The 13,748-nt window shown below is 43.3% G+C and overlaps 1 protein-coding gene across 1 annotated transcript in view; it reads right to left on the bottom strand.

Annotated features, from left to right (window-relative positions):
• The window catches only part of hydin (HYDIN axonemal central pair apparatus protein), a 1,114,396-nt gene that overhangs the window by 336,751 nt on the left and 763,897 nt on the right, over window positions 1–13,748 (bottom strand). Inside the window, exon 47 of the mRNA XM_080187991.1 lies at window positions 2,257–2,472. Within this exon, the coding sequence (XP_080044117.1) occupies window positions 2,257–2,472 (216 nt within the window). The remainder of the gene's footprint in view (window positions 1–2,256; window positions 2,473–13,748) is intronic.

Raw genomic sequence — 13,748 nt, 5'->3', positions numbered from 1 at the left:
AATGAACATAAGAGGATATGACAGGTTGATGCATCACTGGTTAGACATATAGCTATTATAATCTGGAAGAATTTATCTTTTATAATAGATAAATAGAAGGAAATACATGCTTGGTGATATTATTAGTTAGATGTGCACAAGTTGTAATTAGACAACTATATCCTTGTTATATATTATATAATCCCAATTCTTAGTTGTGAGTGGATATAGCTAACTTCTGTGCAAATGTACACCTTTGATTGGTAGATGTTAATTGCTTCCAGTTGAGCCACAGCATATAATGCTATTGTATTTCCTTGTTTGGGTGTCTGTGAGCCCCCCGTAGCCAGCAGACTTCCTTGCTGTAGCTTGAATAAAGATCTTGAACTCAAACTCTGTGTTTTGTATGGTCAGTTACAAAGAGTGAGGTACACTATAGTCAAATAGCTGTGAAACCCTCCCCCCCAGTAAGACTGAACCCTATGGAGAAATCATGCGGGAAGCTGAGCCAACTGGGAACAAGGAAGTACATCCTGGCATGGGGACAATACTCAGTTGGAGCCAGGTGAAGAAGAGAATAGACTTGTGTATTAGTTCTGTCAGGCCCTTATCATTTTTTTTTTGAGTGTCCAAAGGTATACAAATTAGACCATGCTATATTTCCACTTAGTGCCCCAAAATGTTTAGGTTGGGGAAATTAGCCATGATAAATGTGCAGGGTTACAGGAATAGAGCAGGCTGTGGGCTGGATAAGATGTTCTTTTGGAGATTCAGCGCAGATTTGATGGGCTGAATGGCCTCCTTCTGCATCCTTCTATTAGCTATGAGTTCTAAGATCTTCTACAATATTGTATTAGTTGATAGCCCATTCCTTGTTGGAGCCATGAGTTGCCTCCAAAGTTCCTACAATAATCTCTCCTGAAAATGTGAGGTCCTGTGTCAGGAAAAGGGGAGTTAACATCCTAAGTATGAGAAGACTCAGGGAAGCTAGGAAACACGGGAAAGACATGAGGAGGGGAAGTATGGCATGTGTGAAGAGGAGGAGAGCACAAGCAACAGAGAGTTAAACTAGACATTTATTGATGTAGAACTAGATGTGGAAGCAGAGGGTGAGTCGAGGGTGTGTGTTAAGTGACAGATTGAAATATGGGAGAAGGAGAACGTGAAATGTGACAAGAGGGAAAGCAGAATGGGTGAGAGGAGAGGGAAAATGGAACCACGGAGAAGAGAAATCGATTGTAACATAAGTTTAACAGAAGTTTAACGCAATCTGTTACAGTGGCAGCATGGTGGCACAGTGGTTAGCACTGCTGCCTCACAGCACCAGGGACTCTGGTTCAACTCTGGTCTCGGGTCACTGTCTATGCGGAGTTTGCACTTTCTCCCCTTGTCTGCATGAGTTTCTTCCGGGTGCTCTGGTTTCCTCCCACAGTCCAAAGATGTGCAGGTTAGGTTGATTGGACATGATAAATTGACCCTAGTTCAGGGGAATTAGCAGAGTAAATGAGTTATAGGAATAGGGCCTGGATGAGGTTGTGGTCGGTACAGACTTGATGGGCCAAATGGCTTTCTTGTGTATTGTAAGGATTCTAATTATTTTAGGAGAGTGAGATTGGGATATGTGAAATTGAATGTTTAGCACAACCAGTTAAAGACATGGTGGATTGGGACCACTAGGTGCCGATGGAAAGAGAATTTTGAGGAGAAATAGAATGGGATGAATGGGAAGAGAGGTACGTTTCCTTTGAGGTGCGAATTTGCACAGCCCCACAGGAATCTGAAATATACCAATCACTGAAAATACATAGGCTGCTCACAACTTCATGAAATGTCAAAGACATTTGAAATGTAAGTTATCAATGGACAAAGCAATAGCGCTCAGAGTTTTCAGCATACACAGCAAGAAGAAAATTAAGAAGGAACATTGCTTTTAACTGTGCAACTCTCCAGGTGGGATTTTCCGGCTGCACTCACCCCAATACCAAAAAATGCTGATGGAGGTCAATGGAGCTTTGCATGGTTCCATGTCCCTTCTGTTACGATTTCCGTGGCGAGTGAGGCTGGAAAATTCCACCCTCTATGTCGGTACCACACTATGAGTTTTGGCTTAGATTTTGTGTTCAAGACTTTGGAGTAGGGATTTAACCCACAATCTTCTGACTCAAGCGAAAATATTACAAACTGAGTCACAACTGGCACATGTAGCTCATCAGAATGTTTAATGTTTGCCATATTGTGCTCAATCAGCATAAACTTACACACTAATTCCAGACGTACCTTAATAATCGGAACTGGAATTTCAAGCTCTGGTTCAAGTTCTTTCTTTTCTTCAAACAACAATTTTCCTTCTTCTGGGTTAGGTAAAAGTGAGAAATGACTCAGTACATTTTGTCCTGAACTGGGCCTTCGCTCCACTGGGTATCGTATCACTGCAAACAGGGCGGGGGGAGGAATAGGGGGGCCACTTGGGCCGAGGCCCAGACTATCTAAAACCTATGTAAGAGAAAGCAACAACAATGAATTTTCTTGAAATATAAATAAAAGGAAATATATCGATAGTACCAAAATCCTTGTTATTACTACTGGGTTGGCTCTGTTTTTCATTGCTGTTGGGGTAAAGCCCATTCTCTCTCTGCCACTCAGTCAGCAGTACAACTATCACTTTGAGAGAGATTCCAGCATTCCCTCCTCCCTTCCCATGTTTCGCTTTGCCTCTCCTAAAATAACTGACTTTTTCAGGTGGCAGTTCCAGTACTGCTTACAAGCTTTGCTGGATCACCTTTCTGACCTTAATCACATGTCAGCAGAGCATTTCACATTGATGTCCCACCCACGTACATGTGTGTACATCCCTACAGGAGTCACTGGATTGCTATCAGGATTGGGGCTTCTTGTTTTCCAGACTAATCTGGGGGTCTAAACCCAGCTTGGGCACCCCAGCATTATGCCAGTTACATTTTCTTTAAGGTGAGTTTGCATCAATACACATTTAATTTTCTTTCAAATAAATGAATGGTTATATAAAGATCCCTGATTAACTGGCTGATTAACGTGAATGCATTGCTCGTGCTAACTGGTTACGAACTGTTCCACAATCCCTAAATATCCAAACAGGATTCAGCAGGCTCCGCTCTGTAGTAGTATAACAACAATTTATAATTTTATTACAAACAATTCTGCATTGTCAAACGGATGAATAAACACCGCTCGACAATCACCAGACAATCTTCCTGTTGGGGAACACTTCAGCGTTCACGGGCATTCGGCCTCTGATTTTTGGGTAAGTGTTCTCCAAGGCGGTCGTCACGACACACGACCACGCAGAGTCACTGAGCAGAGACTGATAGCCAAGTTCCATACACATGAGGTTGGCCTCAACTGGGATCTTGGGTTCATGTCACACTATCTGCAACCCCCACGACTTGCCTGGGCTTGCAAAATCTCACTAACTGCCCTGGCTGTAGAAATATGTATCTCTTTAACCTGTGCTTAACCCTCTCTCCACTCACACTGTCTGTACCTTTAAGATTTGATTACCTGCAAAGACTCACATTCCAATCATTATTTTATGAATTGAGTTTGTGTCTTCATATGCTCTGTTTGCAAACAGAACTCCCAATTACCTGATGAAGGAGCAGCGCTCCAAAAGCTAGTGGCTTGTGCTACCAAATAAATCTGTTGGACTTTAACCTGGTGTTGTGAGACTTCTGACAGTGTGTGAGGCAACAGTGCTAACCACTGTTTTAATCATTTTATTTTCAAATCCCTTCATAGCTTCACCCTTCCTGACCTCTGTAACCACCTCCAGCTCACGATCCTCTGGCACATCCATGCTCCTCTAATTCTGGTCTCTTGTGCATCCCCAATTTAAATTTTCCATTATTTGAATCCATGCCCTTGCCTAAAGCTGTGCAATTCCCTCCCTAAAATCTCTTTGCCTCTGAGGCAAATTGTGCGGAGGGTGTGGAGAGTCTGCAGAAGGATCTAGATAGGCTGGGCGAATGGGCCAGGAAATGGCAAATGGAATTTAATGTTGGCAAGTGTGAGGTGGTCCACTTTGGTAGGAAGAATGGTAGGAAGGACTATTACTTACGTGGCGAAAAACTGCAGCAGGCGACGGTGCAGAGGGACCTCGGGGTCCTTGTGCATGAGTCGCAAAAACCCAGCTTGCAGGTGCAGCAGGTGGTCAGGAAGGCTAATGGGATGCTGGCCTTCATAGCGAGGGGGATTGAATATAAAAGTAGGGAGGTCTTGCTGCAGCTGTATAGGGCAGCTGGAGTACTGTGTGCAGTTTTGGGCGCCGCACCTGCGCAAGGATATTTTGGCCCTGGAGGGAGTGCAGAGGAGGTTTACTAGGCTGATACCGGAGTTGAGGGGATTGAGCTATGAGGAGAGGCTGAATAAACTGGGCTTGTACTCGTTAGAGTTTAGAAGAATGAGGGGAGATCTCATTGAGACGTATAAGATGATGAATGGGATGGATAGGATAGAGGTGGAGAGACTCTTCCCGCTCAAAAAAGACAGTAGGACTAGGGGGCACAGCCTCAAGATAAAGGGGAGGCGGTTTAGAACGGAGTTGAGGAGGAACTTCTTCACTCAAAGGGTGGTGAATCTCTGGAATTCTCTGCCCGTTGAAGTGGTGGAGGCTGCCTCGCTAAATATTTTTAAGAAGCGGGTTGATGGGTTCTTGATAAGAGAGGGGATTAAGGGTTATGGGGAGAGGGCGGGAAAGTGGAACTGAGCTACCACAGATCAGCCATGATCTTATTGAATGGCGGGGCAGGCTCGAAGGGCTAGATGGCCTACTCCTGCTCCTATTTCTTATGTTCTTATGTTCTTATGTTCTTATGAGTCTCTTCTTCCTTTCAGGCAATCCTTAAAACTTAGCTTGTTAATTAAGCTTTCAGCTATCTGTCCTAATATTCCATATGTGGCTAAGTGTCAAATTTTACTTAGAATGCTCTGTGAAGTACCAAGTTGTTTTTATTATTTTAATGATACATAGAATCTTAGAAACATAGTAGGATCAGGAGTAGGAGGAACTTCTTCACTCAAAGGGTGGTGAATCTCTGGAATTCTCTGCCCGTTGAAGTGGTGGAGGTTGCCTCGCTAAATATATTTAAGACGTGGGTAGATAGGTTTTTGATAGGCAAGGGGATTAAGGGTTATGGGGAGAAGGTGGGAAAGTGGAACTGAGCCACTTCAGATCAGCCATGATCTTATTGAATGGCGGGGCAGGCTCGAAGGGCTAGATGGCCTACTCCTGCTCCTATTTCTTATGTTCTTATGTTATGCAATCATGACTGATCATTCAATTCATTAGCCTAATCCTGCTTTCTCCCCATAACCTTTGATCCCATCCACCCCAAGTGTTATATCTAGCCGCCTCTTGAATACATTCAAGTAGTTTGGCATCAACTACTTCCTGTGGTAATGAATTCCAGAGGCTCACCACTCCTTGGGTGAGGAAATGTCTCCTCACTCCTCCTAAATGGCCTATCCCAAATTCTCAGACTCTGACCCATGATTCTGGACTTCCCCACCATTGGGAACATCCTCCCTGCATTTACCATGTCTAGTCCTGTTAGAATTTTCTAAGACTCAATGAGACCCACCCCACCCACTCGCTGAACTCCAGCAAAAACAATCCTAACTTTGTCAATCTCTCCTCATACATCAGTCCCATTATCTCCGGAGTCGGACTGATAAACCTTAGCTGCACTCCCTCAAGAGCAAGAATACCCTTCCTTAGAAAAGGAGACCAAAACTGCACACAATGCTCCAGGTGTGGCTTCACCAAGGCCCTGTATAATGGCGACAACACTTTCCTGCTCCTTACTTGAAACCTCTTGCCACGAAGGCCAATATACATTTGCCTTCTTTACCGCCTGCTGCACCTGCATGCTTACCTTCAGTCACTGGTGCACAAATACACTGAAGTCCCCCCGCATACTCCCCTCTCCCAATTTACAGCCATTCAGGTAGTAATTTACCTTCTTGTTTTTGCTTCCAAAGTGAATAACCTCACATTTATCCAAATTATACTGCATCTGCCATTGATTTGACCACTCACCTAACCTGTCCAGATCATGTATCCTCATCACAGTTCACCCTCCCGCCCAACCTGGTATGATCTGCAAACTTTGAGATGATACATTTTGTTCCCTCATCCAAATCATTTATATTGTGAATGGCTGGGGTCCCAACACCGATCCCTGTGGCATCCCACTAGTTACTGCCTGCTGATTTGAAAAGGACCCATTAATTCCTACTCTTGTTTTCTCTCAGCCAATTAGTTTTCTATCCATTTCAATACACTTCCCCAATCCTTTGCACTTTAATCTTGCACAATAATCTCTTATGCAGGACTTTGTCAAATGCTTTCTGAAAGTCCAAATATACCACATCAACTGGTTCCCCCTTGTCAACTCTATTAGTTACATCTTCAAAGAATTCCAATAGATTTATCAGGCTTGATTTCCCCTTCATTAATCCATGCTGTCTCTGTCTGATTCTGCTACTACTTTCTAAATGCCCTGCTATAAAGTCCTTGATAATGGACTTGAGGATTTTTGCCAGCACTGATGTGAGGCTTACTGGTCTACAATTCCCTGTTTTGTCTCTACCTCTCTTTTTGAATATCGGAATGACATGAGCTACCCGCCAATCTGCAGGGACTGTTCCAGAGTCTATGGAATCCTGGAAGCTGACCACCAATGCATCCACTATATCTAAATCCACTTCCTTAAGTACTCTGGGATGTAGATTGTCAGGCCCTGGGGATTTATCCACCTTCAATCCCATCAATTTTCCCAGTATCATATCTCTACTAATCTTGATGTCCCTCAGTTCTTTCTTTTCATTAAATCTTACATTTTGCAACATTTCTGGTATCTTTTTAGTGTCCTATTTTGTGAAGACAGAACCAAAGTATGCATTCAGTTGCTCAGCCATTTCTTTGTCCCCTATTATACATTCCCTCGTTTGTCTGTAACGGACTTATATTTGTCTTTACCAACCTCCTTCTGTTCATACCCTCAAGTTGCGTCCATTTCCTGGTGCGAAAACTTGGTAAAGTCAGGCATGAGGCAAGTACCGTGATCCACATCTGCTCACGTGCCAGTTCCCCTTTTACCGAGGCCCAATAGCCACAATTGGGACCATGCCCAAAACTGGTGAAATGATCATTTAAATATATTTGCATGCATTTCATTTGACTTAATGGGTCGCATGCACAAGCTTACTGGCACTTCCCTTTACCATTGCATTTGCCCATCCAGCTTCGGCATAAAACAGACATGCTCTACAAAAATCTGATTCAGGCGGTCCATTTAGTGAGAAGGTAAATGCCGAGCATCTAACGGCTCTCTGTTTGAGATCGGGTGGGGGGAGAAAGTCTGTCCAAGGCTCTCTGCTTGAGATCGGAGAGGGTTGGGGGGGGTCCGATGTCAGTCTGCCTGTGATCGGGGGTAAGGGGTGTGATTGGTCTGGGTGGCAGAGGGGGTCAGGGGGATAAGGGGGTCAGAAATGTTGTGGGGGTGGGGCAACGTCTGTTGGGACCGGGGGAGGCATTTTCCAGCACAGGAGCGATGTGGCAGGGGAACTGCATTCTACTTTTTTTCCTGCGCGTGCACAATTGGAGACACCGATCGGAGCTGCAGGATTTCAGGCGCATTAAGCCCCACCCACAAGCTTGTTCAGTGCGATTCGGAATTGCTGATATTTTTTCAGGCAGAATGCATATGCGGGCTCCTGAGAATGGGTCTAAAAGTCGGATCTGAAACCCCCCCAGTTTCAAGTCCATCCAGCACTTAGAATCAAAATGATAAAATAACCATTATCACCAGTCTTTATGTTCTCTGCAGGCTTACTCTCGTATTGTATTTTCCCCTTCTTAATCAATCTCTTGGTCCTTCTTTGCTGAATTCTAAACTGTTCCCAACCTATTATTTTTCTTGGCTAATCTGTATGCTCCTAATTTCCTTTGTAAGCCATAGATTGGCCCTTTTATCCATTTTATTTTTGTGACAGACGGGAATAAACAGTTGCTGCAGTTCCCCCCGTGTGTTCCTTGAATGTTTCGTATTGCCTATCCACTGTCACCCCTTTAAGTAGCTCACCCCAATCTGTCAAGGCCAACTCACACCTCATATTCTTCATAGAATTCTTTATTAAGGTTCAGCACCCTAGTTTCTGAATCAGTTGCTTCACCCTTCATCTGGATAAAAAATTTTCACATGTTATGGTCACTCATCTCCAAGTGGTCTCACACGGCTAGATTGGCAATGATTCCCTTCTTAGACTCAGAATCCCATCTTAGACTGGATACACAGTACCCAGTTTAAGATGGCCTGCTCTCCAGATGGTTCCTCCACATATTGGTCAAGAAAACCATTCCATCCATATACACTCCAGGAATTCTTCCTCTAGGGCATTGTGGCTAATTTGATTGGCCCAATCTCCATGCAATTAAACTTACCCATGATCATAAATATTCCCTTATTACATACATCTTTAATTTCATGTTTAATACAATTCCCAACATCAACACTGCAGTTTGGGGTGTCTATATATGACACCCACTAACGTTTTTTGCTCTTTTTTTGCCCATACCTTTTAGTTTCGTGCGGTTTGCAAAGTCATACTGGACTTAGAATTCAAGAATCTAAATAATTTTTGTACGTGGTGAGAGACTGTGGACCCAGCACTGAATACTATGGAACATTACTTCTCATCTTCTGTGAGTCTGTGTAACTGCTTGTTTGCTTCATAACCAGTTTGCTATCTTTTCTGTTACATGTTTCCTGACTCCATATGCTTAGTACTTCATTACAGAGCTACAGTGCAGGACTTATCAAAGGCACGCTGAAAGTCTATGCAATTATATCTTACTATATCAGATTGCTGAACAAGCACAGGTTGCCAAATGGAATTATGATATTATTGCTGGAACAGAGAACTGGTTCAAAGGAGGGCAAGAACGGGTGTAAAAAATATTCCTGGGTACAAAGTATTTGGGTAGGTCAGGGAAAAAAAAGCAGGGGAGTGGCAGTATTGAGTAAAGATGCTGAAGGGAGGGAATATTCCAGGAATCAAGGAGCAAATCTTTCTGGCTGGCGGTAAGAAATGAAAAGGATGCAATAACATTGATCATGTAGTAAATCAATGATTGGAAGAGATACAGGGAAACATATTTATAAAGAAACTACAGAGAGCTGCAAGAATTTTAGTGTAATTATAATGGGGAACTTCAACTGTTCAAATACAGAGTGGGAATGGAGAAGAGACAAAAGGGGCATATATTTCTGGAATGTGCTTATGATTATTTTCTGCAGCAGTATGTTTCTAATCCAATGAGAGGACAGGCACTGTTGGGCCTGGTAGGGGGGATTGAGTTGGTTCAAGTGAATCAAATAACAGTAAGAGAGTATTTAGGGAAGAGTAACCATTGCATCTGTTATGGTGGCAATGAAAGCCATGGGGGATCATCAATAGATCTACTTATGAGCTTCATGGACTGCAAACTACCTTATTGAGCAAGTGAAGGGTCACCCATTGGGAAGCACTCAGTGGAGGTTTTTAAACCTGTTGTTATTGGACTATCAGCAGCAGACACGGTCCTTTCTTTTGATGCACAATAAAGGGAGTTGGTGATGGGAAACTAACTTTTGGCTGAATTACTACGTTGGTTAGGAGGAGAAAATTTCTTTCTCCATATTTTTGTCCGGACAACCTCTATAAGTCAAGAATCTTTTCTGGTAAGAAAAAGCCATTATACTTCTTTTCAGGAAAGCCTAACCCTTTGACACCAATAGGAAAGACTGGATCCAAAGCACTGAGCACATGTTTTACTTCATGCTAACAATATTGAAGGAGACAAAAAACAAAAAGTGATATTGTTGACAGCATGCAACATTCTGACCTTCAACGTGATAAGAAGTCTGATCTATCTGGATCCCGAGCTAGTAGATCGGGTGAAAAACCATGACCTGAAGTGCCCTGTAATTCTCTAGAGATATGGCTTCAACATGGCTGGGCAAACCTCTGGGGAATCTGAACTCTTGCCTAGGTGGTAGAAATTAGTTGAATATTGTGAATGTGGACTGCCTCTTAATGAAATTTTGTGACACAGATTGGTATTTGGCATAAGAGACCAACTCATCTAAAAGAAGTTGGCAGAACTAATTTCAACTTTTAAAAAGCTATTTAAATAGCCTTGTCACTTGAGAATGCAGAAAAAGTGGATCAGGAACTACAAGGGGCATCAGGTAGCGATATCCCCCAACTAGGGGGAGGGACCTCATGTAATCAGTCCTCAGTGGAGAGTGCCTGTGTAAATCAGATGGTAAAGAGCCCTGTTTGATATAGGAACCCTAATGTCACCACTTAGACAGTCAAGGAAAGGAAGTGACGACCCTAAGAGTATTACAGAACATACTCCAAAAAGTCGCAGTTGTCAGATGACAGATCGTTGCAAGCACTGTCAAAGGACACAGCCACGGCAAAGTTTCAGGCACAGGCAAAATGCATGTTTCTGAGGAAGAAAGCCGAGTCCAGTACCTGAATGTACCATGCAGGTAACCCCTCTTCCAGAGAAAGGGATTATACATATCAATTGTATTATTACAGTAAAAGTTGTTCTGATTATAGTGGAATTAATAGTGAATGGCCATCCCTTGAAGACAAAAGTGACATGGGAACCGCAGTTTCCATTTTTGAAGAAGATTTAACAGACCTCTAATCAGGCATCCAACTCCTGGGGTTGAAAGATATGAATGCCAAGTGAGCCACCTAAATGGAGGAACCTTTACAAATAAAAGGCATCACAATTACCCATTACCTATATGCAACAAATAACTCATCTGCTATTCATTGTTGTACGGACACCTTTTGGGGAGAGATTGGCTCCAGAAGATCTGGTCAACTGGTTGGAGATCTTCCAGCTAGGTGTGGAGTGACTGAACAAAGTTATTAATTGATATCCTTGAGTTTTTTTAGGAGGGCCTGGAAAAATCAAAAGGAGCCAACGCCAGGATCTATGTTGACCACAATGCTACACCTGGGTATTTCAGAGCCAGACCAGTCCCTTATTCCATGCTGGAGAAAGTGGAAACTAAACAAGGGAGCCTTGATATAATAAGGTCTGTGCAATTTCTGGATAAGCCATGCCTGTAGCCTCAGTTCTTAAGTCTGAAAAATTAGTTCTTCTTTGTGGGGACTATATAAGAACGTAAGAAACAGGAGCAGGAGTAGGCCATCTAGCCCTTCGAGCCCACCCCGCCATTCAATAAGATCATGGCTGATCTGAAGTGGATCAGTTCCACTTTCCCGCTCTCTCCCCATAACCCTTAATTCCCTTGTCTGTCAAAAACCTATCTACCCGTGACTTAAATATATTTAGCGAGGTAGCCTCCACCACTTCAATGGGCAGAGAATTCCAGAGATGCACCACCCTTTGAGTGAAGAAGTTCCTCCTCAACTCCGATCTATCTTGAGGCTGTGCCCTCTAGTCCTGCTATCCTTTCTAAGCAGGAAGAATCTCTCTACCTCTACCCTATCCATCCCTTTCATTATCTTATACGTCTCCATAAGATCCCCCCTCATCCTTCTAAACTCCAATGAGTACAGACCCAGTCTATTTAGTCTCTCTTCATAGTCCAACCCCCTCATCTCCGGTATCAGCCTAGTGAACCTCCTCTGCACTCCCTCCAAGACCAAAATATCCTTGCTCAAGTGCGGCGACCAAATCTGCACACAGTACTCCAGCTGCGGCCTCACCAGTACCCTGTACAGTTGCAGCAAGACCTCCCTGCTTTTATATTCTATCCCACTTGCTATAAAGGCCAGCATACCATTCGCCTTCTTGATCACCTGCTGCACCTGCAGACTGGGTTTTTGCTACTCATGCACAAGGACCCCCAGGTTCCTCTGCACCGTAGCATGCTGCAGCTTTTTGCCCTTTAAATAGTAATCCCTCCTACTATTATTTCTGCCAAAGTGGATAACCTTACACTTGCTAACTTTGTGCTCCATCTGCCAGGTCCTCGCCCACTCGCTCAGCCTACCCAGATCCTTCTGCAGACTTTCCACACCCTCTGCGCAATTTGCTTTTCCATTCACCTTTGTGTCATCAGCAAATTTCGTCACCCTACACTCAAGCCCCCTCCTCCAGATCATCTATATAAATGGTAAATAGCTGAGGCCCCAGCACCAATCTCTGCGGCACTCCACTAGTCACCAACAGCTAATCAGAATAGACTATAAACTAACAGTCAATTGGGTCTCTAAATTCGATAAGTATCCCACGTCCAGAATCAAAGGTTTGCACACTAAGTTAACAGGTCATGTTGTGGAAATGCCGGCGTTGGACTGAGATGGGCACAGTAAGTAATACAAAGAACAAAGAACAACCCAGCACGGGAAACAGGCCCTTCGGCCCAACGAGCCCGTGCTGCCGCATCAGGTGAAGAAGGAGCAGTACTCCGAAAGCTCATGATACCAATTAAACCTGTTGAACTTTAACCTGGTGTTGTGACACTTCTTACTAAGTTAACAGATGACAAGACGTTCTTCAGATTGAACATGAGCCACATCCATCTTCAGCTTGAATTGGACAAGTCTTCCCAGAAATATGTGACCATCAAAATACATGAGCGAGAGTTTGCTTGAAGAGGGAGAAATGCATTTTCCAAGTGGACAAAGTAAATTATTCACGCTACTGGGTAGATTGCAAGGGGTAACATTCAGCAGAAGGTAAGGTAAAGGCTCTTAAGGGAACACCAATCCTGAAGAACACCATGGAGTTTAAATCTTTGCTGGAATTAGTCAATTATTATGGAAAACTTATTCCAAATTTGGTTTCCATGCTGACTTCTTATAAGCAAATGGTAGATGATGATCCTGGGAAGTTCCACAGGCAGAGGCTTTTTCTAAAGTTAAATGTTATTTACTGTCGTATAATTTATTAGCTCATTTTGACACCATGAAAAAATTTTGATTAACTTGTGTGATGCTTTCCTGTATGCGGTTAGTGAAGTGCTATCACTGGAAAAATGGAACGAAAGACCCATCTTCTATGCCTCCAGGACCCTTTCAGATGCAGAGTGAATGTATTTTCATATTGAGAAGGAAGGATTAGTGTGAAGAAGTTCCATTATTCCATATACAGTCAATGGTTTTTTATAGTTATAGACCATAAATCGTTATTGAGCCTACTCAACAGGACAATTCCCCCATCAGCTCCACGTGGTTACAACGCTGGTCCTTATTACTAGCAGCCTATGAATATTTTCTGGACCACCATCCTGGAACCCAGGTATCTAATGCTGATGCACTGAGTCAGCTCCCACTGCCCACAAGCCTGGCTCCTTTAACAGCACTGGAAGAAGTTGTGATGTCTTTGGACTTTTTGGGGACCTTGCCAGTGTCAACAAGGCAGATTAAAGTCTGGATCCAAAAAGATCTAACCTTATCCAAAATAAAGCAGATAACCCTCCAAAGAAATTAAATTGTAGTTCATTAGAAAGCTGAACTCAGTGTTGAGGGCAGGATCATTTTTTAAGGTCTGAGTAATTATTCCACCCCAGGACCATGTCCAATATTAATGGAACTACATAACTGCCACCCAGGAGTATCAAAAATGAAGATGCTGGCTTGGAGTAACAGCTGGTGGCCCAATCTTGACGCTGACATCAGAGGCTTGGTGAAGCAATGTGACCCGTGCCAGAAAATTCAAAAACTTTCACCCTCAGTCTCCTATGCCCATGCAA

Source organism: Carcharhinus amblyrhynchos, chromosome 4 (genome assembly GCF_965287045.1).
Source record: "Carcharhinus amblyrhynchos chromosome 4, sCarAmb.v2.hapA, whole genome shotgun sequence".
Lineage (NCBI taxonomy): Eukaryota > Metazoa > Chordata > Chondrichthyes > Carcharhiniformes > Carcharhinidae > Carcharhinus > Carcharhinus amblyrhynchos.
The sequence above is the reverse complement of the archived record's forward strand: the minus strand, read 5'-3'. Positions and strand labels throughout refer to the sequence as shown.